The sequence below is a fragment of the Daphnia pulex genome, chromosome 10, assembly GCF_021134715.1.
Source record: "Daphnia pulex isolate KAP4 chromosome 10, ASM2113471v1".
NCBI lineage: Eukaryota > Metazoa > Arthropoda > Branchiopoda > Diplostraca > Daphniidae > Daphnia > Daphnia pulex.
Genome location: NC_060026.1, coordinates 4,730,405 through 4,756,978, shown reverse-complemented (window position 1 = coordinate 4,756,978; position 26,574 = coordinate 4,730,405). Strand labels below are relative to the sequence as shown.

The following is a 26,574-nucleotide window of genomic DNA, read 5'->3' as shown; positions in this document are numbered from 1 at the left end:
CAGCAGCAGCAGCAGCAGCCAGTAGTATAGTAGCCGACAGGTAAAAATGTAAAATATACCAAGGTGGAGTGAAGGTCAAGAAGCATTCAGTCTTGGGGCTGCCACCGGAGCGGTTGTTGTTGTTGTATCTCTCTCTCTCACTTCTCGTCGTGAACCTCTCAGTGTTGAGTCTGTGCTCTCGTTCACGAGCAGCAGCAACAACCCGGTCCGCGCGCACTCGGCTCGGACTTTATTTTTTGTTTCGTTTTGTTTGGTTACTCGTCGAGTGATTGTTGATTTTTTATTTATTTTAATTATTTGTATTTGGGGGGGTTTTTCGGTCACGTGGTAATCGGTGTCGGAAAAAAAAACTGAATTGCTGCCAGCCCCGTTTTTCACTCTCACTTTTTGGCATTTGAAAAATCGAACCAACCAGAGAGAACGTTTGGAAAACGATTGATTCTTAATTCGGAGAAGGTCGAAAATTATGTCCAGTAGTTCGCCGTCCATGTCTGTGATGGAAATGGAAGAGAGCAGCGACACGAGTCGAGAAGATCGAAAATCACGTCGTCATCGACCGTCAGCGGCGCAACCCAAAGGTCGTCAAATCACCCGGAATTTTGCCCATCCTCCGCCCGTAAGTATCCATCACCGTCTGTTTTATATCTGATTTCTGTTTCATCATCGCCCATTATTAATGAGATCACAAATCGTGACAATCTGATCCGTCAAAGTAGTTAATAAGGCCCAAAGGTTCGATATTTGAAAAAAGAAATCGTAACATTTCAGTCCCTGACCATGTGTGTGTGTTGTGTAAGAAAACGTGATCAGGGATCCATGAGCATGTTATGGGAGACCTTGAAAGTATAAAAACAAAGAATACATTCACACACACACAAGTACCAAGTTGTTGCTGAGAGTATCAGCTGTTTGATTCGTCATTTGGATTCCCGGGGTTTAATTTTACTTTTCTTTTCATTTCCCGCAAAAAAGAAATATTAAAAATTACTCAACCTTGATCTAACTTGTGTGGTCAACGTCTGCTTCTCTTGCGGTTGACGTATACCGTGGACATTTTGTATAGTTTGTTCCGCTTTGTAGTTTGTTGCTACCAAAACGGAAAAAAAAGCTTCTCCTTTTTAACGATTTCATCTCGTCAGCCGGCGATTTTCTAATTAACCAAAACGATTTGAAATTTTTTATTTATTTTTTTTTACCTGAGAGAGGAATGATAATCATCAGTCCCAATCTAACGAGTGCGGAAGAAGGTAGCACGTGTGGTGCATTCTGACGAGTTTTGAATTTCTTTCCTTATATTATCCCAGTCAAGTTCATGGGCAGTTTTCGCATCTGCCTAAACTATTCAATCATTCGAGTGCTGGGCTTGTGACCGACCTTGACCGTGGAAATAAGCTGGGGGTGTGTGTGCTGGAGCAGCAGGAGGGGATTGGTATAAGTGGTTCATCAATAGTTTTAGATTCTTTGATAACATTTATACTATTGGTCTTTCCCCCCACTCCAACGAATTCCCTTTTACCTGTGTATAAGACTATAGATTTAATGTCCTTGTCATTTTCCCCAATCGTTGATTTTATACCGGTATATAAATTCCCAGCAGCGATTCCGTCTAAATTATTTGGCTTTTGGTTGCTGGCCGATTTGAATGAAATCAGAAAATCATTGCATGAGTGCAGCTCAGCCGGATTTTCCTCTCTTCGTTTTCCCACCTGTTGGTCAACGATCTGTCCCTGAGGCGATTCTTGCGAGAGAATAAAACGCCCTGTCCATTGACCTTTGCCTTTGAGCCACATGACGGATAGGGATGGCTAGCGTATATATAAAGAAAAATGATGTAACTTTATTTTCTTGGAAGAGGAAAAAAAATCTAATTTTACATTCGTACACATCCGTCTGTTCATTTTTGAATGAAGGGAAGAGCATTTGAAAATGTCACCGCGCGTTTCCTTAATGAATTTATTTGTTTAATGCGTCAAATGTAATCGAGAAGTAAAGATTTTATTCCGTAAATTGTTATTTTTAATTTCTTAGCCGCTTTTACATATTTGTGGTGGAGAAATAATTCTTTCTTAAAACGTCGGCATCACAATCTTCTCTTTAGTAAATGATCTCGATTTAATTACACCATGGATAATTTATAAAAAGGGCAACTTGCCGCAAGCGGCAAGCTCTTCTAACTCCGTTCTAGCTCCGTTATTGAATGAACGAGGCTGCATTTGATCTTGACTTAATTTTTGTCGACTTGACGATGAAAAAACGTGTGGAAATAACCTTAACATATACACACTAATCAGTGTCAAGGAGTGGCAAACTTCCGAACCGACAGGCACGTCCGTTGAATGCAAATGTTTTATTTTATTTTATTTTTTTGTTTAGTAGCCGTTGGCTAATGAACTCGATCACGCACATCGTCGTCGCTTTGAGCAATCCTATACTTGTTATTCACGTCATTTATTGTCGTTTCGCCCAAACAGAGTCCTGTGGGTTCACTGTCTTACGGTGCCGGCATGCCGGGTGGCGTTTACGTCAGCGGATCCCCTTATTCGACATCCGTCAGAGATCAGCCGGTATCCGGCAGCATTCCGGCTTATTCCATGTGGGGAAGCGATTCGTCCCAACTCTACCGGCCCGGTAGTGGCGGAAAAGATCCGAAAGACAAGAAACAAGTGTGCAGCACTTTGCTCATCACCACGGCCACTCTGGTCGTGTTGGCCGTTTTGGGCATCGCTGCCGTGGCCGCTTATCTTGGAGGTAACAAATTCTATGTTACCCGATTGCCTTGTCCCGTTTCTCTTTAATCTGTGTCAGATGATTATTCTCGTTTTAACCAAGAACAACAAATTTAATAACTTGGAACTTTTGATATTTTGGAAATTGTTTTCGTTCCGGTCGACTGTGGACTTCCCCGTTGTGTTTTGTACCTGCAGTTATGACTAATCACTCGGACGGAGATAAATGTAAGTATACAGAGTCATCGTTACTAGTTATATATTTCTAGTTAGCAGCCACAAAAGGCCTTCACTTTGAAATATGTCTTTTTTTAAGGGAAAATAAAACAAAGAAAATTTAATCAATTTACTTTGATACGCTCATGCGCGTGTGGTCGCTAATTTTTACGATCGAGCCAAGGTTTTACGTGTGTTGACATTGAATCGTGTGGTTCTATACGGTGCGCCGTTTATTTGAAATTTAATTGTTGTCCGTAATTAAACAGATGAGATCGAATTTGATTGTTCCTTGAGAATCAGCCGCGGGGATAACTTCCGCCTCAACCTCGCTGATCCGACTAGTCCCCAATTCCGTACGAAATCCGATCGCTATCGACGTCTGGTAAGAAAATCGTGAATAATAGGCCAAGAGTGCCTTGAAATAAAATTACTACTAACTAAATTGCGTTTTTTTTTATATTTTATGGCCTATTCTCGTTATATAGATTGACAGTGTGTACAAGGCTAGTCCGTTGTCTGAATCATTTCGACGCTGTTCGGTGGAGCGCTTCACTAATGGCAGTCTGGTCGTTCACTTCCGATTGTTCTTTGATCGCCGCAAAATACCAGTGTGAGTTTGTCGACATTGTTCTGATGTTGTTTGACTTGTATTATCTAAAGAAAAGGCGCTCCATTGAGCCGGCCAGTTTTCCCTTTTCCTTTCTGCCTGACTCTTTTGAGACAGGGTTCAATTGCAATTGCTTTTAAATAATATTGGGCGACAATTAATTTGTTCTGCACAGCAAGTGTCGATTTTTTAATAAGTTTGATTATTGGTGTCTGGAACAGGCAAATTGGCGAAACGGAATCATCCGTCCGAGACGTAATGGTCCAGGAGGTGATGGCTGTCGAACCAGTCGCATTCAAGTCCGTCGTAGTCGACATCGACACCATCAAAGTTCACAGTAAATTCCCTTTTCATTGATACCTATAGCTGACAAATTCTCAATCAAAATGAATGATTTCTATTGAACGATAAGGGCATATTCCGTCACCGGCCATGTTGAGCCAGAGTCAGCGATCGCGTTTGCAAATCGCCGACAGCGTCGAAAGTGAAGAAGCAGACGACGACGACGCGGGAAATTCGATTCATAACAAAGCTGTTCATCCGATTGAATTTGCCGATGATGACGTCGACGAAAATGTCGTCAACACCACCGAAGACGAGAGTTTATTCACCACCGACGCGGATGTTGACATCATCAGTGAGAAGAGCAACCACAAAAGTCTGGAGCCGACCACTGAGCCGTCCCTTCCGGAGATGACGTCAACCACCACCACCACCACTAATACTCCGCCCAGAATCTCATCGACTGAGACCACCCGGCGGATGACGGCCGATTCTTCGCTTGTGATTCCGACGCAAGATCCCCGACTGAGTTACGACGACAGCGAATGGAAACCTTTCATTGTGAACCTGAAACCGCCGGGCAGAGCCCAGCTGGAGCAGAGGCCGGCCTCGATGATTCCGCACCCGGCCGAGTCTGAAGACGACGCGCTGCTGCTAAATCATCAACCCGCACCCGAGGACGACCCCGACATCTACCAAATCGGCCTCGAAAATCACGCAGAAGAACCTCCGGCCGGATATGAAGTCGAAGAAGAAGGTCAAAAGCAGACGGCCGATTTACAATCAAACGTCAAACACGACCGCCGCGTCATCTCCGCCAGTGCCGCATTGAACGAAAATGAGAAGGACGTGGCTAGCGGCGAGGCTGAAGCTTCGCCGGATGAAGCCAGCACTTCTCCAGTGACTCCGACTAAATTCAACTTCCTCCAGTGGTTCAACTCGCAACTCAACAACGTCAAATTAGCTCAGACCAGGCAGCAGGAACAGCAACAGCAACAGCAGGCAGCAGCAGCTGCTAATAATTCCACGAATGCCGAGTTGCCCGCGGGACCCATCTCGCCCACGCGCTTTTTCACGGTGAAACCGACAGCTGTGTCATACACGGGAGTCCAGCCGATATTACGGCCGAAACCGTGGGAAGAGAATTCAACCGACTCGCCACCACCAGCACCAGCAGCACCACCTATGGGGCCCTTGTCCGTGGCCGGTTTCATCGTGTCCACTATGAATCGGACGGCCATCACCGATTCGGCTGTCGTCTTGCCTCAATCATTTCACGTTCAGACTTCGCTGTCGCTGGCCAAAGAGCCGCTCAAATTGGTCGAGAGTCCCCGCTCGCAGAAATCTCTGCCGGACAATTTTCAATTGGATTTGATGACGTCGTCATCGTCGGCAGTGGCGGGCAGCAGCACGCGGAACCCGAGAGAATTGCAATTGGCGGATCGGCAGACGCAAGTCGAGTCGCTGACGGATTTCTTCCCTCGGGTGAGACGACCCGTGGCCCGACCCCAAGTGAGTAAGGCTCAACAGCGGGACAATTCGGCCGGCACGCGCCTACCGATCGAAGGTTTGTTCAGCACCTTGAAACCGCCTCAAGGTGCCGCCGGCCAGGAGACTATAATAAGTAAACACCGCAGCAGCAGCAGCAGCAGCCACACCAACTCGCCCATCTACACCTTCAAACTGAATCAAGGCCAAAGTGTCCATGACGTCCTGTCGCAGCTCTTGGCGGATTTGACCATTGGCGAATCGCCGTCCCTGGTGGAAGTGGACGGGGCCGCTCCGTCCCTAACATTGGCCGAGCAGGAGCAACTGGAAAATAATGACATGAAAAATAAGGCCAGCAATAAGAAAGTGGATGACGATCGGCTCAAACCTTGGGCTCACATGCCTTTTCGACCGGCTATTTTGAACGCCCTTTATCATAATACACGAAATTCAACCAGCACAAATACTAGCACTAGTACTAGTACTAGTACCAATGTCAGCACCCCGGCCGCTATTACTTCAGTCACGTCTTTGAATGAGGACGCCGGCGTCACGACGTCGACAGAGATTGCCACAAGCGGGGGGCCAAACATCCAACAGGTTGTCACCAACTGGCCTACGGAATTCACGACTGCAGTTGCAGGTAAATAGGTTTTTTGTTAATTCATTTGTGGTTCTTGCTAAGAATAAGAGATCGATTCTAAATTATGGCGGGTATTTTCAAGATCAGTTGTCGACATACTTGTTCAACGGCCATATCCAGCACTCGTGCTCATGGTTAACTACAAGTTATTTATGATTCTTGGGTTTCCATTTAATTTAGTCTTTGTAGAATTATTACGAGGCTGACAGCGCGTAGAATATTTTTTGTACCTTATAAAACGTAATTGTTCTACTTTATTGCTTTATTTTTACGATCAAGGTCTCTAACAGTACTACTTTCTTGATGCTTCAATTAGTTTTTTTATTTTTAAAACACAGTTGGGATATCTTTACAAGGCACTAAAATATTTTCTTTGATTTATTGAGAAATTGGCCGCCATAATTTAACCAATAAAATAATCATCGAACAAAATTCCACTACAGATTGCGACGACGATCAGTTTCGGTGTACGAACGGCGAATGCGTGTCGGCGCTGGCGCGATGCAATCAAATGAGCGACTGTCGTGACGGATCGGACGAGCTGAATTGCACTTGCTCCGACTTTCTGCGTGCACAATTCCTGTCACGCAAAATTTGCGATGGCATTGTCGATTGCTGGGATTATTCCGATGAGAACCAGTGTGGTAAGATCTTGAATATTTAATCGTCGTCCAGACGTCGACTAAAATTAACTTATGCGTCTGAATTTCCTTTGCAGAGTGGTGCCGTCCGGGCCAATACATTTGCCCGAACAGCAAAGTGTGCATCGATCGAAATTTGATTTGCAATGGCTTTCGAGGTATAAAACATTTGGCCTTAACTTTTCATTTTCTCTTTCCAAATCAAAAGTGCGTGAGATGGAACATGGATGGAATTTCGGCTTTTAAAAATGAAATGTTTCTTCAATGCAGATTGCCCAAATGGAGACGACGAACGGCACTGCATCGCTTTAGCCCACCACTTGGACTCCACCGAAGAAATGAGCTATTCAAATTCAGGTATAGTACTTTTTCTCTTTCAGCTATTCATATTGAAATAGTTTGATTGTGTCAGATATGTGTTCCTTCACTTTAAAGCACTGTTAATGGAAGATTGCTCAATTTATATATTCCACACGCGTCAATAAAACAGGTTATCTGATGGTCCGTCGAGAAGGCCGATGGGGTAAACTTTGCATGCAGAATTTTGAGACCGCCGTTGAAAAACTCCGCCAATCTTTCCAAGTGAACGACCTCGGAAAAGCGGTTTGCAGAGAACTGACATTCACGTGAGTGGCCAGCATATATTTTTTACATCTTGGTTGTTTTTTCTAAAAAATATTTGGAACGTGTAGAAATTTTGATTCTTTGCCAGAAATGCCCAAATGTAAACCAGTCTGTTAAACATTTAATTCTGAAAGTTGAATCATGTTCTTTATACATAAAAAGTACGTTAATTTCTAGCTGAAACTTGTTGCGCACTAAAGTTTGAATTCATTACCCGTCGCACAGCTCCTTTTTTTGGTTTTGTCGCGTTAATAAGGGAAACACCCAACTACATTAAAACAAATTTAATTTGCTGATTTGAGTAGCGGATTGGAGAGAGCCGAGAAGAAGCTGGACTCTTCGAGATCGAGTCAAGATTCTTCATATTTTGAGCTGGTGGAATCGGGAAATGAGGATAACGAGTACGAGAACCTCGACGACCAGTTGGCACTCGACAATTTGGACCAAGACAGCGGAGCATTGGTGGCGAGACCCAGAGCTTCCATGCTCGATTACACGACAAGTAAATGCGCCAAGCGTCAAGTCGTTCACGTCCATTGCCGCGATCTCGAGTGTGGTGTCCGGCCCCAGTTGGTCTCGACGAGAGCAAGGTATGTACTAGTGAGCGGAGCCCTTAACTTTTTTAATTGAGATTTTTGTCGGGTCGACGAAATTGCTTCAACGCCATTTTTGCAATTGTGAATATTCGAGAAGGATCGTGGGTGGAGCGAATTCGACCCCTGGTGCCTGGCCCTGGCAAGCCGCCCTCTATAAGGAAGGAGATTTCCAATGTGGCGCCACCCTCATTTCGTCGCAGTGGCTCGTTTCGGCCGGTCATTGCTTCTACCAGTAAGTCGATTCCGCTTCCTTATTATGTTTTGAGTATTTTTATTCACAATTATAATTCTCACGGTGACTCTTTTACACTCAAGGAAAACATTTATTTGACTTTATTCTCCGAGATGTAATAAGAAATTAATGATGCCTTTTACAGTGCCCAAGATGACCATTGGGTGGCCAGACTCGGAGCTCTTCGTCGGGGATCGAATTTGCTGTCGCCACACGAACAGGTGCGGGTCATTTCGCACATCTTCATCCACCCCGGATACATTGACACGGGTTTTGTCAATGACATTTCCATCCTGCGCATGGAGGAACCCGTTCGCTTCACCGACTACATCCGGCCGGTGTGTCTGCCCCCACCCACGGCCGACATCCGCGACGGAAGACTTTGCACCGTCGTCGGATGGGGACAACTCTACGAAACAGGACGCGTTTTCCGTAAGCATCCGCCTACTGCTATTTGAACAATGGATTACAACATAACCGTTGCATTGTTATTGTTCATTGGTATTGTTTGTTAAACCATTTCCTTTCTTGATTTGTGATTCGCCAATAACAGCCGACACCCTGCAGCAAGTGCAATTACCTCTAGTCTCGACAGAAGAGTGTCGAAAGAGGACACTTTTCCTTCCTCTCTATCGTCTCACCAACAACATGTTCTGCGCCGGATTCGATCGAGGAGGCCGTGACGCCTGTCTGGGCGACTCTGGCGGACCCCTCATGTGCGAGGTATCTAGTTCAATTTCTATCCGTTAACTTTTATCATTCTGAAACCTGTTGAGCTATGGAAATGAATTGACTTGTTTTGTTGATCGAATCTATTCAAATAGGAACCTGATGGTCGATGGACGCTACAAGGTGTCACCAGCAACGGATACGGTTGTGCAAGAGCCAACCGCCCTGGGGTCTACACAAAAGTGGCTCGATATGTCACATGGATAGATCAAGTCGTCAACGGGACCTATCGAAGTACAAGGAGACCTTCGCTCTGTACCAACGGCCACCGATGCCTCCTAGGGCAGTGCCTGTAAGTTTAATTTGCCTAAAAATATTGTCGACGACGTTATAATTTGTTCATTTCCACATAGGCCAAAGAGTCATGTTTGCAACGGAATCGTTGAATGCAGCGACGGCAGCGACGAAAGGAATTGCACGCCAGTGACGTTGTAAATCATTGATTTACCTTACATTCTAATTATCTAAACTGTTGCTCGCGTTTCACGCAACAAATGCAAAGTTTAAGCAAATGGCGTACGACCAAACTACGTTTCAAGATGGCCGTATTGGAAATGACGGAATTTCGATACAAATTGTGACCTTTTACTGGCAATCATACAAACAGGAAAAAGTTGATTCCCGATGATTCAATCTTATGACTGTCCTAAATCAGTAATGAATATCTTTTGTGTTAAGTATTTTTAAATGATATACGCTAGCGTGCATTTAATATTCGTGTTCAGTTTGCCAGTGACGTGCTATCATAAGCATTTCTCCTCCTAAACTACGTCCTTTCAAGAAAAAAAAAGAAATCATCCTCGTGTCTTATTTAAAATGTTGTAAAAGCGAATAAGTTAGCAAACCATGGCCAAGTCCTTGCGCGTCAAATTTAATTATCATTTTTGTCAAATGACCCGCGTGTTTCGACGCTACCAACGTCAGAGCAGCAGCAGCAGTTCGGATAGACGGCAAATTCGTGCGAGTGATAACCATTTCGAAATGATATCAGCTGCTTCCCTTATCCTGTGTAAGTGTAGATTTTTTTTAAATTGCTGTGGGGCCTTAATTGTAAAAGAGTAAAATCTAACAAAACACTGAAACTGAGCAGCTTATTTCGATACAAGTGCATGGAGTATCCTAACACACCTTGGCCTTAAATAGTATTAAGCATACGCAATATCAATATGATCCAGGTAATTTGAACGTTTACCATTTATAAAACCCATTTTTGTGTACAGTCGGTTAACTTGATTTCGTTTTTGCTGTGAATGAGGATCTAACTCATGTACTGTATTTGTCAAGAGATCTTGTCTATGAAATTGATGAGTATCGTGAATACATTTAATAAAAACAACAACCCATAACAGAAATGCAAAAAAGTTGCAACTAAAATATTCTTGGGATTCTACGCTTCAAACAACCAATTTCATTTCTTTGATCTTGGATAGCCAAGTTAGCATATAGAGATTGACCTATTAAAATCGAAACAGGGAATTCGAACAAATGGAATAATTTTCGCAATTGAAAAATTGACAAATTGGAGATTCGAGTCAACCAAGTCAACAACTTGGTGTAATTGGTATTTCGCCATTCCTTTCCGTTATCAAGTAGATCTAACTGTTTTTACAGACACCAACTACACATCAGCACTTGCCTAATATTTAACGGTATTTGGATAACAAGAATTGAAAAAAGAATTTTTGGTACTACACCCTAATTCAAAGAAAAACTAACGGTAATAAATAAATTAACAATACATCGACGAAGCTGAAAACACTATTCCAGAATTCACGTATGCAGCATTAAAATAAATAAAGTGCCCATGAAATAATTAAGGAATTATGTAAAAAATAATAATCATTTTAAGAAATATTTAACGGTGCAATTTTTAAAGAGGATATTACAGCCATATTAAGTTTATTGGAAAGGTATAGTACGTCAATCGAAAGAGGTTATTTATACACATTTCTAGCATCTTCTGGTAATATGTGATGTAGGTGCCACCCGTTTTTTTAAATACCGGGACTTTATCAAAGGGGTAGAATACATCAGAAGAGACGAAAGAAATTCAGCGTTTCTAAACAAAAACTACGGTTGCAGCCTAATTCTCATTAACCGAAGCGTGTTAAAAAAAAAGTAATATTATAAGAAGTGAACTCTTGGTAGCACTATGCTTGTTGATTTCTCGATCCGAACTTTAACAACGTTTTTAGAAGTTCGTAATTGCCATTGACTAAGAATCACCTTAGGGTTTGGGGGACTCCGGAGAAAGAGCAACGTTAACAGCCTCAGATTCAGACGCCTCGGACTCGGATGCAACATCAACTACGGCGGCATAAGGTGGAGGAGGAACTGGATAAATGGGTTTTTTTGCGAAACGAGGATCGGTCATAGCAGTGGCATAGTCTGGCAAATCTGAACCAGGTGAGCACATCGAGGAAGGTATTTCAAGCAGATTTTGTCCATCGACAATACCAGATATACAGTTGTCACGTTCAAGGACGGCTGAAAATGAGAATTTAATCTTTTGATGTGCATCTTGATGTTCTTTATATAATCTTAGATCTCTATTACCTTCAGCCCTCATAGTAAGGAACTTGTAGCAACTCCAAACAATGCTGATGAAATAGGCTTTGGCCATAAGCATCAACAAAATTCCCGCCAAAATCAAGAGAGAGAGACACTAATGATACAATAACAAAGTTAGTTAAATTACATCATGCAATGCTGCAAATAAATGCAACTTTGAAAAATTCTGTATTACCTGTGGATCCATTGCAAGTAATTCATTTCTCAATGGGATATTTGGACTTTTAATCAAAACTTGCCTGATGTCTGGTACATATGACAAGTACCCAATTACTGACAAACTAGTAGCCAATAACATTTTTATAAATAAAAGTTTTATGGTACTTATTGATCCACACATCTTACCTAGTCACAAAAAATTCAAATGCCTGGAGGCAAAAAAATGGCATGATGTAACTAAAAATGGGTATTTCAAAATATTTATATAAGAGCTTTGGTTTTGTGCCTAATAAAATAAAATTATTTACATTGATTTTCCTCGTACAGCTCCATAAATCATAAGAAGTGTGATTCCTAAAGTGCAGAAGTTGACACCAATACTAATGTTCAGATCCTCTGTATAAAAAAATTTTGATTACTTCTACAATAAATTTTTTGGAAGAATGATTAAAAATTACGGTAGGTGACATGACGATCTGGAGGTGGATGCTCACCAAACCAGTCTTTATAAACAAAAGATCCATACAAAAGTTTGGAAGATGAATCAGTATTTGGCTTGGCATTCTGAACAGATCCTGTTATTGTTTCTGATAATGGAAGTGCTTGAGGTTCTTCATGAATTTCAGCACTCAGCGGTGTTGGGAGGATGGCAAGTAGGTCCTGGTCAATGTCATTTTCAGCAAATGATATTCCATTTCCATTACGGGGACCAGATTTTTGGTTAATAGTTTGTGGGTGCAACACTAGGACAGCAATAGCAGCCAGTGACAGCATATGCAAAGCCTAAGAAAAAATTATTTACATTTTTTTTATGGCATAACAATAAATAAAATACAATTTCTTGGAAAAATCTACTTACTAGATGCCACACGCCTAAAAAAATGGTACCAGTTCTCACATGACAACAAAGACAACAACGCCAACGTTTCTCTTCATAAAGACTTCCAGCACTTCTCAAACGACCAAAATTACCAAACTTGAAACGCATTGTGAACTTAATAAAAGTCTTCTCTTAATATTATTCTTGATTCAGCAGTTATAAACTGTAACTGAATGAAATAAAGGTATCCTGAAATTGTGCTAGAATATAAACTAGAAGAAGCCAAAGTTGGTCAATAATAAATGGAACGGTACGATTGTTTAATCGATTTACAATTTATCGGTCACTTACTTATGTATCGAGTAATAGAATAAGCCGTTGCCGTAGCTTAAAATTCCTTGCTCTTTGCCGCTATTGGGTGCAGAATTTAGTGCATAGCCAATAAGAATAAGCCCACCGGCCCACCCCTTATTAACGGTATTCAAATAAAATTAACTATGCTATCAGAGCAAAAATTTTAAAGCTTGTTTTGCGAATGTATATTAGAAAATTGAGAATATTAAAAATGGGACTGAAGCATTAAGCATAAAGGCAAAAGAAATAAAAAATATCCTATCTTTTTTACAGTACTACCAAAAGTAGTAAGAGAACGCACGAAAAACCGTACGGGAAAAGTTCATTAGCGTGGCGCTCCAAAAAATTGAGTTAGCTATGTAACACCTTTCATTTCCATGTTTTAGACATCGTACAATAACTAATTTCAAATTGAAAATGACCTTTATAATTAGGTAGAAACAAAGTTTGTTGAAAAAATGCGCCCACCAATATCTAATGGAATTAAAGTTGCAGCGAGAAACCAATTTCTTTTAGTTTAAAGGTATAGGGCTCTTCGGGATCTGTTTTATTTACCCGATTTATCTGGCAACGCAGCATGGCTCTAGACTTATTTCGAACAATAATGTAATGTCAAAAATTTTTGCTTCTGAATCCAAACAGCAAGGCTCTACTGTTTTGACTAAAGTGTTTCTTGTGTGTTGAAAAATGTGTTTCATGTTTTGAAATATTATGTCTTTATCGAATTATGTTAGTGGGCTTTCAGTAGAAGCCAAAGAAAAATACCTTGATAAATTGGATATTCTTCAGTGTGATTGCCCTTACAGTTTATCTAAAGATTTGTGGAAACAAGGACTTCAGTGTTGCACAATTATTCCCAAAATAGATCATGGGGATATATTCGCCTACTTAGTTTTCTCCAGAAGTATTATAGATGTGGAGAAAACAAAGAGAGCCTTCAAAGGTCTCAAAGCTGAGTCAAAACAAGCAGTGAACGATGGCTGGCTGAAACAATTTATGGCAATGTGTTTGTCATCTGGAGTGGTTTTAGTTAAAGCTAAGGTAACCCCTCAAAGTTGTTTATTATTGACATGAATTATATTTTCTGTTCTAATTCACAATTAGGTAACTCCATCTCAAGCTATCAGCGAAACTCCTCACTCACCATGGGCTGTAATAGGTGTTGATGGCTGTGTAATATACGCTCATTGTACCTGTGCTGTAGGGGTTAATACTTAATAACAACATTGGATGTCTTTTAATCGTCAGTGTATATTCAGTTGAAATTCATGAGGGAATACAGTATAAAACTGGCAAACGTCATCGTCCTTTTCAATTTGTAATATTCAGTTTTTTGTAATATTCATTATTCAGTTTGATAATGCTTCTACAATCTAACTTAAACTGAAGCAATACAACTTGCTTCGTTAACTGAGACACTTGCTCGATTAATCGTAGACGCTATAAGTCTCCTTCGAGATTATCGTCCAGGTTAGTTGTTGAATTGCTAACTTGTGATGTTGTTAAGCACTCCACAGCAGGAATTGGTATAGGCCTACAGTCAATCTCGTTTCCTTGTAGTAATGCTATTAAAATTGGAAAAAAGCATTAGGCAAGCAATAAGAAATAAACAAAAATGTAATTACTTTACCACTCTGTGAAGTATTTTCATGGCATAATGAATCTACATGTAATGTAGTCTCCGATGGGTTCTCATTGCTGGGAAGTTCACATTCTATGGTTGTGTGTAAACTCTCTTCGCAATTACTTGGAATGCTGTGTTGATCAAGCTCATCTAATAGTTGAAAATGAAATGCTTTACATTGACAAACACTTGTAAATTTGTAGTTTGAATATTACCAATCGGCAAAGAATGATCCTGAATTTCAGAAAGTAGAGGTGAGTCTATTAATTCTAGTGGCTCATCCCCTAACAACAATGATGGCACAAAATCTGGATGCCTCGGGTAGATATCTTTTGCAGGTTTCCCTAATATAGCACAACAGAGTATGTATTAGCAATAAATAGCAATAACTAGCTTGATAGAATTATACCTCAATAGAAATGCTTTGAGCATATCCAGATTTTATTGATTTTGGTATGACGATTAGCTTTTCTACGTTTAATCTTAATCTTGTCAAGCCAAAGCTGACGACGAACACTGTTTTCTGGCAAAGAATACAATTTGACACCATCACTGATCTTACGTCCACACTTAGCAACATTACAAATTCTCATTTCAGTTAACAATCGAAAGAAAATTTCAACACACAAGAAACACTTTAGTCAAAACAGTAGAGCCTTGCTGTTTGGATTCAGAAGCAAAAATTTTTGACTTTACATTATTGTTCGAAATAAGTCTAGAGCCATGCTGCGTTGCCAGATAAATCGGCTAAATAAAACAGATCCCGAAGAGCCCTATATTGCCCCACGAAAACTACGTTTATTTTTTTGGGATAGGGTCAAATCGCAATAACATTTTGGCTTATAATTTTTTGAATTTCCTATAAAAGTATTATGGCAAGAATCAGATCAATAAGTTCAAAGAGAAAATTCGACAATCGGCAGTTTTAGTTGTCACTTATGTGTAAGAAACTGGATGAAATAACAAATTGGTAATATTTAATGAGAAAATAGGTATATCAACTATTGGAAAAAGTGCACTTAAAAATAAAAAAAAAGAAAATTCATTGTTGACAAAAACAACCACGATGTTGATAAATCGTCCTTCCGAGTGTTTATTAAGAGAAATGTGTGTGGAATGGATCCTGAAGTAGTGTGAATAAGTTTAATCAGGGTTCCCGTAAAAGAATGAGTTTTCCATCACACACTGCACTACCTAAAAATAATTCAAAAATTAAATCGCAAAGAAAATAGGGTATTTTTGACTGAGCTATTTTTTTTTACCGGTTCTCATTGACTCATTCTTGGTTTTCACGAAGGAAAATTTTCTTCTTAAAATATTCATTGAGACGCAAAGAAGAATACCTGTAACAATTTAAATGGATAATTAAATGGATAACTTGATCGTTTTTTCACACACATTATTAACAAAATGCAGCCACTCAACCATACTTTTCAAAGTCAAAATCAATAGAGGAATTAGCAGCTTGAATGAGTGACCAAACTCCCCAGAAAAAATGGCTTGCAAGAGTAAACAGTTCGATATGATGAAGTAACAGCTGCACAGTTTCATTCCCAACATCTTGACCTCCACAAAAGGTCTTCAAATAGCAAGTCACCCAGTTTTTCCTAAATTCTTCATCTGGGTAGCGAGACGTGTTGAAATCTTCGACACCTTAAAAAAAGGTATACGAGATTTACATTTCGTACACATATGCAATTCGTGTAGCTACATTATTTTTATGTATTCTTCTCTCGCGAGAATCTTGCACGTATATCCAATTTCACGTAGTTGATGAATGAAGTTTTACTAGTTATAATTCTTATTTTTTTTAAATTTGTCTATTACTATTCCAAATTACATACCTAACAAAACATACCTGAAAACTCACAGAAGTGATTGGCAATATCATATGCCTGATAGTTTGGACCTGCATATTCAAAATCGATAAATGCAATGACATTTTGATCTTTGTCATAGAGTATGTTGGCTAGTAGCAAATCATTGTGGCAAAACACCAAATGATTATTTAAGTGTACAAGTGTTCCTTCTAACCACTTCAGTTCTTCCAACAGTTTATCTTTTGAAGTGTCACCTGAACAATACCTGTAACAAATCTAAAAGTAGCAGCATTCTAGATTCTACTGAGAGATGAACTTCATACTTTTCAGGACAGAGTTTAATAAAATTCATTAATTTGGTCCACAGGATAGATTGACCAAATGAATTTCTCTCCTCAGTGGGCAATCGTTCCTTCACATTATCATACTGTAGATGGAACTGAGCCATTTTTTCTGCAACCTTTGGATAAATTTTTTCATTCAAACAAGTTTTGACTGTCAGTATTTCACCAGGTAAGTATTGATAAGCTAATCCATTGGAGAAAGATGCATACAATGCTGGACCAAACCCCAATGTATGAAGAATCTTTTGGAACAAATATTTAATAAGTTAAAAAATTACCTCTGTTTTTTTTATTGAATACCTTCATATTTTTTAGCTCTGCATTCCGATCAATGATTTTTTCAGTATTTTCTCCAAACACACGTACAAGTATCATATTATGTTTGTCACTAATTTGAAAAACTCCCACTAAAGAATTTGTTATTCCATCACTGAAAATCTAAAAATTTATGATTTATATAATATTTTGTCTATACAGATCTATAGCCATTACTTTGTGTTTAACATTAGATTGGTCCCATTGGGGCTTCAAAATAAATATGAGCTCCCACAAATTGTTGATGAGATCTTTTTTATCAATTGTGATTGGCAATTCAACAGTCTTGCAAGTTGAGACATCCATAATTGATTGCAAAGCTGGACTTATTTTTTATTGCTACACGTAACTGATGTAAATTTTTCACCAGAAATTGTAGGAAGAAATAATAAATAACTTGCAAGTAAAATAATTTGTAAGAGCATTACTTCTTTTACAGCGGACTCGTACGGTCGTACCTTCCAAAATATTCTGATATTGAAAACTTTATGTTCATTCTTCATTGTTCAATCTGATTTGGATGTCGTCTGCAGTTGTTTACTTCAGCATTGCCGGATGGTCACCATCATCCAGGGGTACACCCGTGTACGTCAAGTGAAGAATCCGTCTCCCATAAGCTAACAGCCTAACACAGCTAACACGGGAAATTTAGTTCCTACGGATTGCCGGTAGAGGGATTTGAAAAATCCGTGCAATCTCACTGCAGCCGCCGCTACAGCGAAGTATTCCTTGTTTGTTGGCGAATTGATCGAGCTATACGTCAATTGGAGTCATAGTGTTTCTTTAGATTTAGACGCTTTCGTGGTGGGTACAGTAGTATAAATTTCACTGTTTGTTTCACTTAGTATGGATTTCATTGATTGCTTTGCCGATTCATGCAGGAATTTATTGTGCTAATATTGCAAGTGCTGGCTGGACCTTCGCTGAAGGCGTCTTCCTTGCTTGAATTGATAAATTTGTAGCAAATGAAAGGTATTCCTATGTCACCTATTTAGAAATGCATTTTTAAATCTTTTTTTCCATTGTGAAGGAACATTCCACTCAATGGCCTGGCGATGGGCACTCATGGTTGAGGAAACTTTCAGCGATTCCACAACCACACAAGTAATGAAGTACTAGAGCATATGTAATTTCACTTCCTTTCTAATTTCAAAGTTAATAGAAGTTGTCGTTGATCATTTAGATTGCCACAGCTTTCACCAAACCACAAGTCCTGCGAGCCCAGCCAGGTTGAGTCGACTAAGTGTCTAAGTCAATGTGTTGTTATTGAACACTTCATTGACAGGGACAGAAGTTAACTACATATTCCAAGATGCACTAGGCCCCTCTGGAGTAAATACTCCATACGTTTCAGCAGATGAGTCAGATTATGGTGTTATAACAAACAGTGAAGATTTACAACTTAGCAAGGAATAGATTGAGGTGAGTTGTAAAGTGGTTTAAGAAATGGTTTAAATTTCATTCCCCGCGCAATGTGGTAACTTTTTTTTTGTTTTGTGAGAAAGTTTTTTTGCAAGGATTTCTTCATCTTCCAGGTAGGTAATAAAGAAAGATGGATCTTTGGCCCCAAGGGTTCGATGCCCTTTTGTAACACCTTTCGGTAAAGAAGGCCAGCTTTCTCCGAGTTACCAAATTTGACGACCAGTTTATCTTATTCTCAATAAACACTTTACAATTTAATAACACGAAAGATCGTCTTTTTCGTGTGTAAGCGGGATGTCGTTCATAAATCATATTCTTCTTTTTTACGTGGCCCGACCGGAACTCATGTGTTGATTAAATATATATAACTAGGCTACCCGGAATGATTTACGATAAATAAAATTATATTTTCTCTGATAAACTTTTGAATAATAACAGTTCCAATGAATCATTTCTGAACATACAACATAGAACAGACAGAATTACCAATGCAATAAATGTAAATTTTAGTTAAATTATTAAAGATTGGTCTTCAAAGGGTCAAATAGATTAACTCAATGTCAATAAAAAATTACTGATAGTAAAATCTGTTAAAATCATGCAAAATACATCTCACATAATTCCGCATATAATTCGTCGTCACTGTCAACTTTAGAAAGAAATCATTAGCATTGATCTTGCAAGTAATTAATCTCGCCGCAAGATGTCCCGTATCCACCTCCTGTCAGCGTAAAAGTTTTTTTTTTTTTCAGAACGCACCCTGAATCCCTTTTCTGAATCCAAACCGTCAAGTGACGAATCCAACGAATCCGAATCCGGATTCTTCACTTGACGTGCCCCAGAAGGGTTTCCATTTCACAGCAGCTGAGATCAGTGTTGGAGATGTGTGTGACAATTTAAATATGATGAAATTTATCTACCACCAAATTTTTACTCTTTTATGTATTTGTTTTTCAGGATGGTTCGGAACAACCCATGGAAAGCTTATCACTCATTGATGCTGTGATGCCTGATGTTGCAAGTCGTCAACAGCAAATACAGAACAATCAGAAAGCACAAGTGGTAAAGACAGAACCACCAAATTCCAATGGAGATGAACCCATGCATTCCTATCGTAAGATAGTCAATACTTTTCTTTGATCCCCTGAACTGCTTACTTATTTTCCCTTCAACTATTTCTTATTAGCCAACCCCTATGAATGCCGGGAAGAGGAAACAGGAGTAGAGATACCTGCCAGCAAATCAACTGTACTTCGTGGCCATGAATCTGAAATTTTCATCTGCGCTTGGAACCCAACAACTGATTTATTGGCTTCTGGCTCTGGCGATAGTACTGCCAGAATTTGGAACATGAATGACAACTCGTCTTCACCAACTCAACTTGTTCTTAGGCATTGCATTCAGAAGGGTGGAACTGAAGTTCCGAGCAACAAAGGCGTAAACTACTTGCTTGTAATAAACAACTGTCCATTTTGCCGAAATGTTGTCTATTGTTATCTGTACGTCAGCAATGAAGCTGCTTAAAACCAATAAAGAGAAGAAAAGAAACAAGAGTGGAAATTTTTTTTATTTATAGTAAACCACTGAATGTAATACAAAACGAATGTTCAATCTTGATATTACTCCTTTTTCCCTTTGGATGCAATTAGAGCATCCAATTTCTGGTCCAAAGATTGCAGGATTTTGCTATAAAAAAAAAGGAAAATGTTAAAAACACATATTGTTGAAATACTGTAATGAAAAACTTATGTTGCAATCTGATCAGCTAACTGGCTTTGGCTGTCCACCTGATCTGCCGCTTCCAAAACACTTTGTCCATGCTCTGGTTTCTTCTTCTTGTGCCACTCATTTGCCTTTCTCATGCAGAAATAGATAATTGGGGGCCCAAATTTGGACCCCATCCAAACGAGGCAGAAGAAAAAAGTCCCATATGCTGTCCAGTGAACGTCAAGATCCTCTTTCAACAACGCACTGGTAATGGGCTTCATTACACCATGAAAATAGCTTCCTCAATTTCGTCAATCGTTGTGGTTAAGGGAATCGGTGCCATAGTCTAAAATGTTCAAAATTTAGATAAACATTAACTTGAAATATTTAAAATTGAACTTACGAGTGATTCTGATAGAGCAGATTGTGGAAACACGAAACAGTTGATTAGAATCAATTTCTGCAGTTTTTCGCGCTAAAAATATTTCGCGCCAAAAACACGGTTAACAACGTTGCCATGTTCATATGCGCAGTTGCCATGTAAAATTGAATATACGCCAACCACCCTTGTGAAAGCAATCGTCGTCTCTTCGTCTCTTAAATTAAGAAAACGTTGAGTTTATGTCTTTAAGTATTACGATTGTTGATTGTTGAATCATTGGAAAGGTTATTTGGTCATCATGGTATTATTATGGGTTAACATTTTAGTTTTGAGCACGTATTTACTATGTTTCTCAACATAGTCTCGGGGGGTGTACGGAGAAATTTTTTATTATGGGTTCGAAATAAACCATTCTCCGTACCACCCCAGTTTTTTAAGTTCTCCGTACCACCCTATTGTTGAAATTCTCCGTACCACCCTATGTTAAGACCAGTGCACAACGAGGCTTGACAAGCCTCCGCTCATGGATTGCAATGAAATAAACGACTGAAATCCTCACAAATATCGGTTTATGGGGTTTAATAACAATATTTAATTTCCCTTTTAATTCTATTAAACCTTTTTATCATTCTATATAATTATTGTGCGATGTATTTACTATCGATTCCTAAGAATCGATAGTAAAATAAGTTGTTTGGGTGCAGACAACAGGACTTGTTTGTTTACGTTTTTTTAAACGATGACGTCTTTAGACGAAAGAGCAGTGCTGAAGCTCTGCAGGCATTAGTTACGCCTGAAATTTTCGAAGGAATTGCTATACGCAGCTTGAAGAATACCAAAGGGAGAAACAACGAATAATCGATCGACGAGTAAGAATAAGCCAGGGGAAATCTGGTGCTAGCAGGCTTGCTGGTCCACCTGAGCTGGCCTCAGGAGCGAGAGTTCTCAAGAGATGCTCAAAAGAAGTATCCATCTTAATATGGTCCATGTAAGAAGTGTAACTTTTGTTCAACTATATTTCTTTGTAAAAACAATCTGTATTTAACTTGGTCTTTTCTTACATGTTTATAGACCAAGTACTTGGAACGGAAGACCCAAAATCCCAAGAAGTCAGACAGTGGAAATCCTAGCAATTAGACTAAGCGATTAAATAGTCTTCATGACAAGCATCATGTGCTGTTGTTATTGAATAATCATTGCCATTCCATTATCTTATTTGATTTGTGTGAAAACCAAACAGTTTTCGTGCAGTGTCAAATGGTGTAAGTTATATAATGAAGATGCTGAAATCTCAGGTAGTTCACTGGTAATCCAGAGACGTTAAGTTTAAAATGTTTATTTCAACCAAAATTATATTTGTATAGATACCCAAAAAAGGCGCATATTGACAAAATAAATTTGATCGTCACAAATCAATGAGAAGGGTGTTATCGTGACACAACCACATTTAGATAGTAGTATATTTCCGTAACACACACTTGGTTCAAGGTAGAAGCTACTTTGCTCACCGTATTACATATTTTATTTATATCTTGTCTCTCTTTTCATTTACAGTTCCTTTGATCGAACGATGTGTTCATTGATGCACAGATGTTAATTCTACGATATAAGTAAGCAATTGTTCAAAAACCAGAACGAGATGCCCATGTTTGTTTGCTTCTCCACCCGCTGAATCTCCGTTCGCACAATGGGAAGATTTCACGGATGAGTTTACGGAAAAGAAGAAGAACTATTGGACGAATTGGTGACGGGCGTAGAGGAGTTTAGAGGAGTTTGAAGAAGGAGACTTCGGATATGCCACTTAAGCAAGTGAAGGTTGCGATTCGGATGCCTTAGACGAGCTCACGTCTACTCCATCAACAAATTACTAAATTTTGTTTTGGAAGTCTGTATTATGCATGAACCAATAATCTATTGCATACAAATATTAAACTGAACTCTCCAGTGTTTTTACTTCAATTTGCTCGAAGGAAGGTTTTGGAGTGCGATAATGGCCGACTCGTCGGATGTCGACTAGGGCAGTCTATTTTCGTTCCCTTATGGTTTTTAGCGTAATTCTGCGTAAATAAAATATAGCGAACCGATAGAAGCATCTATCAATATGAGAACTACATCTCGCATGAAATTTAATAAATTCCCGTCAGGGAAATCTACCGAAAATGAGGCTCAAAGTTTATTTTCTTGGGATTTTAGCACAAGAAGCTGGTTTTTAATTTAGTTGAGGGGTTACTAGCTAATCAAAAATAGTTTTAATTAGTGATAAAGATAGACAATATAAAGGACAACAACATACTGAAAATTGGGCAACTTTCTTTGGCTTATAAGATACGAATAGGGGTAAAAACGCCAGCCGTAGAGCGCGCGGAAGTAAAAATTCTTTGGCCGTTGATTACACATACGTGTGTACATATTATGCTGATTCTGAATGCATATTTCGATTCAGCGTAAAAAGTTGAGATAGAGGTGTAATTTTCATCCATATTGGTGGTCAGCCGCATAGTAGCGTGCGTGAAATTAAAATTCGTTCACAGTTAAATACCCATACGTGTGTTCATTTTAGGCTTATTACGACCTGATATTTCGATTCAGGGTAAAAAGTTGAGTCTAGGGTGTAATTTTCATTCATTTTGGCGGTAGCCTGCGGGATTGAATTTTTTGCGATCAAACTTTTTTCCGAAAAAAGTCCGCCCTGTTAACGTATGCGAGTTGCTGCGCTTTTTCCCTTAAAAAAAAACAAGTCGTAAACTAATAACTCCCGCAGGCTACTCCCAAAAAGAATGAAAATTACACCCTAGACTCAACTTTTTACCTTGAATCGAAATATCAGGTCGTAATAAGCCTAAAATGAACACACGAATGGGTAATTAACTGTGAACGAATTTTTATTTTCACGCACGCTACTATGCGGCTGACCACCAATATGGATGAAAATTACACCTCTATCTCAACTTTTTACGCTGAATCGAAATATGCATTCAGAATCAGCATAATATGTACACACGTATGTGTAATCAACGGCCAAAGAATTTTTACTTCCGCACGCTCTACGGCTGGCGTTTTTACCCCTATTCGTATCTTATAAGCCAAAGAAAGTTGCTCAATTTTCAGTATGTTGTTGTCCTTCTTATACTCTATCTTTTTCACTTATAAAAACTATTTTTGATTAGCTATTTATCCCTAAATTTAAATAAAATCCAGCTTCTTGGCGGCTAAAATTCCAAGAAAATCATCTTTGAGCCTCATTTTCGGCAGATTTCCCTGACGGGAATTTATTGAAATTCAGGCGAGATGTAGTTCTCATATAGATAGATGCTTTTATCGGTTTGTCACCATTTATTAACCCAGAATTAGACTCAAAACCATAAGGTAACGAAAATAGACTGCCCCAGTACCAGTAGACATCCGACGAGTCGGTCATTATATTTATCGGCACTTCAAAACCTTCCTTCGAGCAACTTGAAGTAAAACACTGGAGAGTTCAGTTTAATATTTGTATGGAATAAATTGGTTCATGCATTAGCCTACAGACTTGCAAAAGAAAATAATAGTAATTTGTTGATGGCTAAGGCGTCCGAATCGCCATCTTCAGTTGCTTCAGTGGCATATCCGAAGTCTCCTTCTTCAAACGCCTCTACGCCCGACAACAATTCGTCCAATAGTTCTTTTTCTTTTCCGTAAACTCATCCATGAAATCTTAACCTTTTGCGAACGAAGATTCAGCGGGCGGAGAAGCGAACAAACATGCCCATCTTGTTTCATCAAAGGAACTGTAAATGAAAAGAGAGACAAGATATAAATAAAATATGTAATACGGTGAGCAAAGTAGCTTTAACCTGAACCAAGTGTGTGTCACGGGAATACACCACTATTTAAATGTGGTTGTGTCACGATAACACCCTTCTCATTGAGACGATCAAATTTATCTATTCAGCAATACACGCATTCTTTGGGTATCTATAAAAATATAATTGTGGTTGAAATAAACTTTTTAAACTTAACATTATGTCTCTGGATTACCAGTGAACTTAGCTACCTGAGATTTCAGCACCTTCATAATGAAACTTACACCATTTGACACTGCACGAAAACTGTTTGGTTTTCACACAAATCAAATAAGACAATGGAATGGCAATGATTATTCAATGACACCTGCACATGCTTTCCATGAAAACTATTTAATCGCTTAGTCTGAGATTGCCAGGATTTACACCATATGACTTTTTGGGATTTTGGGTCTTCCGTTCCAAGGTCTATAAACATGTAAGAAAACACCAAGTTAAATACAGCTTGTTTAAAACAGAAATACAGTTGAACAAAAGCAACACTTCTTACATTGACCATGTTAAGATACTTCTTAATTGAGCCTTCCTTGATAGCTCTAGCTCCTGAGGCCAGCTCAGGTTGACAGACAAGCCTAGCACTAGATTTCTCCTGGCTTATTCAAACTCGTTGATCGATTACGCGTTGCTTCTCCCGTTGAGCTTCATCGTGCAATTCCTTCGAAAGTTTCAGGCGTAACTAATGCCTGCAGAGCTTCTGCACTGCTCTTTCGTCTAAAGACGTCATGTTTAAAAAAACGTAAACAAACAAACAACTTATTTTACTATCGATTCTTAGGAATCGATAGTAAATACATCGCACAATAATTAGATAGAATGATAAAAAGGTTTAATAGAATTAAAAGGGAAATTAAATATTGTTATTAAACCCCATAAACCGATATTTGTGAGGATTTCAGTCGTTTATTTCATTGCAATCCATGAGCGGAGGCTTGTCAAGCCTCGTTGTGCACTGGGTCTTAACATAGGGTGGTACGGAGAATTTCAACAATAGGGTGGTACGGAGAACTTCAAAAACTGGGGTGGTACGGAGAATGGTTTATTTCGAACCCATAATAAAACATTCTCCGTACACCCCCCGAGACCAGGCTTTGGTTTTTGTCACGTGACAGCCTCCCAAAAGCATGGCCTACTTTAGTCACGGCCCATCATCGTATACGCTTCTGTGTGGGACCAATTTTGGGTTCCCTGCCCCTTTCCTGTTGCCATAGTACCTAGCCAGAGGGTCGTAAGTATCGGTTTTTGTTCCACATTTCTGCAGATTCTTTCCACCCTTTGGATACCTGTGTGTCTGACTTGCATTGCCCGATGGTCAGAATAGATTGAAAGAAAGCGATTGACAGTTAAGTGGGTATAGCGGTGGATTCCCACAATAGTAGCATAAAGTTCAAATCTGTTTAATTCCCAATAAATTTTTCATAATTTTTCCTTGTTTTTTCTATATTTTTAAAGGGAATTAGATGGAATGCCTAGATTCTGTAAAAAAATGCGAGTTTTTTCACATTTTTTAAAACAAAATCTGAATTTGATTTCTTTGGCGCAAGAACTTAGAAAAAAAACAAATTCAGATTTTGTTTTAATAAGGTATGCACTGGGCGAGTCGTTTCGCTATAAATGATCTAATAAGACGAGTTGCAGATTTTTTTCTAAAAAGAATGTGAAAAACGGCGAAATAAAAAACTAGAGCATTTCCAAAGCAAAGAGTTGATTTAAAATGTCCACTTCTTTTTCGATAATTGAAAAAAAGTATTAATATCCAAAAAATAATTGCTCCTTTAAGGTTTTATATACAATGTGCGTCTTAATGATTAACACGCTGTACACTGGATAAGAGGCTCATCACGTTTTGAGCAAACGAATACAAAACACACAAACTTTGCCACCGATGTTTCAAATTTCAAAATGTTTTTTACTATTCCATGTTTATAAAATCCAAGTCTATTATCATGTCGTTCTGGTATGCAACATTCAGCAAAAAGTAGGATTTTATCAAATCAGCACCTTTCTCTCACCATAATCTGCGATGGAATTCAAATTCATTAAAATTAAACCTGGAATACAAAGTTAAAAGTCGAGTGAATGATCTTATTTTTACTGCTGGAGCGTCGTTAGTATTGCCGGAAGGTACGTTGGGCATCATGGAACAATCGACGACTTGCAGATTACTCACACCGTAGACTCGGAGTTCAGGATCGACTACGGCAGTTGGGTTTCCGATTGGTCTCATTTCGGCGGTTCCAGTTGGATGATAGATAGATAATTATAGATGGATATGCGTTCTGTAAGGTGCTTCCTGAGCAGCGAGATAACCGCCAACTTCTGTTGTTTCTGGACTCTGAAAAGAAAAACTGGAGACCAGATTCTCTACAGATAGTAGCCTACTGTCCTTCTTCCCTAAAAGGTAAAAGTGATATATACTCGGTTGGGGAA

At 39.2% G+C, this 26,574-nt stretch overlaps 4 protein-coding genes and 4 long non-coding RNA genes across 15 annotated transcripts; 4 read left to right on the top strand and 4 right to left on the bottom strand.

Annotated features, from left to right (window-relative positions):
- The first annotated feature begins 60 nt into the window (after window positions 1-60).
- On the top strand, window positions 61-10,126 carry LOC124206081. Of its 2 annotated transcripts, none has more exons than XM_046603718.1 (17): window positions 61-616; window positions 2,472-2,748; window positions 2,925-2,954; window positions 3,212-3,327; window positions 3,431-3,555; window positions 3,774-3,889; window positions 3,965-5,965; window positions 6,409-6,609; window positions 6,684-6,764; window positions 6,877-6,963; window positions 7,097-7,232; window positions 7,536-7,820; window positions 7,921-8,058; window positions 8,204-8,490; window positions 8,612-8,781; window positions 8,883-9,079; window positions 9,141-10,126. In XM_046603718.1, exons 1-17 carry the CDS (start codon window positions 467-469, stop codon window positions 9,220-9,222), a joined length of 4,479 nt encoding a protein of 1,492 aa, XP_046459674.1. In that variant the 5' UTR covers window positions 61-466; the 3' UTR covers window positions 9,223-10,126. The 2 variants fall into 2 exon arrangements, with proteins under 2 accessions (XP_046459674.1, XP_046459675.1); XM_046603719.1 differs by having other exon boundaries at window positions 79-616; window positions 7,924-8,058.
- A 543-nt stretch (window positions 10,127-10,669) lies between these two features.
- LOC124206082 (lysosomal-associated transmembrane protein 4A-like) lies at window positions 10,670-12,739 on the bottom strand. Of its 2 annotated transcripts, none has more exons than XM_046603720.1 (7): window positions 12,377-12,739; window positions 11,976-12,300; window positions 11,826-11,913; window positions 11,704-11,754; window positions 11,534-11,639; window positions 11,344-11,452; window positions 10,670-11,274 (listed from the first exon to the last, which is right to left on the bottom strand). In XM_046603720.1, the coding sequence occupies exons 1-7, from the start codon at window positions 12,503-12,505 to the stop codon at window positions 11,015-11,017; spliced, it is 1,068 nt and encodes a 355-aa protein (XP_046459676.1). In that variant the 5' UTR covers window positions 12,506-12,739; the 3' UTR covers window positions 10,670-11,014. The 2 variants fall into 2 exon arrangements, with proteins under 2 accessions (XP_046459676.1, XP_046459677.1); XM_046603721.1 differs by having other exon boundaries at window positions 11,534-11,644; window positions 11,709-11,754; window positions 12,377-12,654.
- A 531-nt stretch (window positions 12,740-13,270) lies between these two features.
- Window positions 13,271-13,993, top strand: LOC124206083. Its single transcript, XM_046603722.1, has 2 exons — window positions 13,271-13,732; window positions 13,796-13,993. Exons 1-2 carry the CDS (start codon window positions 13,403-13,405, stop codon window positions 13,907-13,909), a joined length of 444 nt encoding a protein of 147 aa, XP_046459678.1. The 5' UTR covers window positions 13,271-13,402; the 3' UTR covers window positions 13,910-13,993.
- Window positions 13,994-14,095: 102 nt separating this feature from the next.
- Window positions 14,096-15,015, bottom strand: LOC124206084. Its single transcript, XR_006879557.1, has 4 exons — window positions 14,725-15,015; window positions 14,531-14,659; window positions 14,322-14,465; window positions 14,096-14,256 (listed from the first exon to the last, which is right to left on the bottom strand). It is a non-coding gene; the product is annotated as an uncharacterized LOC124206084 (long non-coding RNA).
- A 78-nt stretch (window positions 15,016-15,093) lies between these two features.
- Window positions 15,094-17,358, bottom strand: LOC124204274 (ethanolamine kinase 1-like). Of its 3 annotated transcripts, XM_046601320.1 has the most exons (8): window positions 17,223-17,358; window positions 16,972-17,143; window positions 16,780-16,917; window positions 16,459-16,721; window positions 16,174-16,400; window positions 15,746-15,968; window positions 15,578-15,658; window positions 15,094-15,509 (listed from the first exon to the last, which is right to left on the bottom strand). In XM_046601320.1, exons 2-7 carry the CDS (start codon window positions 17,098-17,100, stop codon window positions 15,592-15,594), a joined length of 1,047 nt encoding a protein of 348 aa, XP_046457276.1. In that variant the 5' UTR covers window positions 17,101-17,143; window positions 17,223-17,358; the 3' UTR covers window positions 15,094-15,509; window positions 15,578-15,591. The 3 variants fall into 3 exon arrangements, with proteins under 3 accessions (XP_046457276.1, XP_046457277.1, XP_046457278.1); XM_046601321.1 differs by lacking the exon at window positions 16,972-17,143 and having other exon boundaries at window positions 17,223-17,344; XM_046601322.1 differs by lacking the exon at window positions 15,094-15,509 and having other exon boundaries at window positions 15,626-15,658; window positions 15,714-15,968.
- A 103-nt stretch (window positions 17,359-17,461) lies between these two features.
- LOC124204264 lies at window positions 17,462-19,697 on the top strand. Of its 4 annotated transcripts, none has more exons than XR_006878801.1 (7): window positions 17,462-17,598; window positions 17,676-17,766; window positions 17,825-17,898; window positions 17,960-18,216; window positions 18,300-19,100; window positions 19,174-19,330; window positions 19,403-19,697. It is a non-coding gene; the product is annotated as an uncharacterized LOC124204264 (long non-coding RNA). The 4 variants fall into 4 exon arrangements; XR_006878799.1 differs by having other exon boundaries at window positions 17,463-17,598; window positions 17,978-18,216; XR_006878800.1 differs by having other exon boundaries at window positions 17,463-17,598; window positions 17,957-18,216.
- A 1,316-nt stretch (window positions 19,698-21,013) lies between these two features.
- LOC124204266 lies at window positions 21,014-22,053 on the top strand. Its single transcript, XR_006878804.1, has 4 exons — window positions 21,014-21,293; window positions 21,377-21,600; window positions 21,670-21,793; window positions 21,860-22,053. It is a non-coding gene; the product is annotated as an uncharacterized LOC124204266 (long non-coding RNA).
- Window positions 22,054-23,782: 1,729 nt separating this feature from the next.
- LOC124204265 lies at window positions 23,783-24,873 on the bottom strand. The gene is made up of 4 exons (XR_006878803.1): window positions 24,638-24,873; window positions 24,339-24,555; window positions 24,139-24,259; window positions 23,783-24,072 (listed from the first exon to the last, which is right to left on the bottom strand). It is a non-coding gene; the product is annotated as an uncharacterized LOC124204265 (long non-coding RNA).
- Between the last annotated feature and the right edge of the window lie 1,701 nt (window positions 24,874-26,574).

Coding starts and splice junctions, on each gene's coding strand:
- LOC124206081 (XM_046603718.1), top strand. CDS start 467: ATGTCCAGTAGTTCGCCGTCCATGTCTGTGATGGAAATGGAAGAGAGC. Junction 2,749..2,924: donor CGTGGCCGCTTATCTTGGAG/GTAACAAATTCT, acceptor TTGTACCTGCAG/TTATGACTAATCACTCGGAC. Junction 5,966..6,408: donor ATTCACGACTGCAGTTGCAG/GTAAATAGGTTT, acceptor ATTCCACTACAG/ATTGCGACGACGATCAGTTT.
- LOC124206082 (XM_046603720.1), bottom strand. CDS start 12,505: ATGCGTTTCAAGTTTGGTAATTTTGGTCGTTTGAGAAGTGCTGGAAGT. Junction 11,755..11,825: donor GCTGTACGAGGAAAATCAAT/GTAAATAATTTT, acceptor ACCCATTTTTAG/TTACATCATGCCATTTTTTT. Junction 11,640..11,703: donor TTTGAATTTTTTGTGACTAG/GTAAGATGTGTG, acceptor ATTGGCTACTAG/TTTGTCAGTAATTGGGTACT.
- LOC124206083 (XM_046603722.1), top strand. CDS start 13,403: ATGTCTTTATCGAATTATGTTAGTGGGCTTTCAGTAGAAGCCAAAGAA. Junction 13,733..13,795: donor TGGTTTTAGTTAAAGCTAAG/GTAACCCCTCAA, acceptor ATTCACAATTAG/GTAACTCCATCTCAAGCTAT.
- LOC124204274 (XM_046601320.1), bottom strand. CDS start 17,100: ATGGATGTCTCAACTTGCAAGACTGTTGAATTGCCAATCACAATTGAT. Junction 16,722..16,779: donor CAGAGCTAAAAAATATGAAG/GTATTCAATAAA, acceptor TTGTTCCAAAAG/ATTCTTCATACATTGGGGTT. Junction 16,401..16,458: donor ATTAAACTCTGTCCTGAAAA/GTATGAAGTTCA, acceptor GATTTGTTACAG/GTATTGTTCAGGTGACACTT.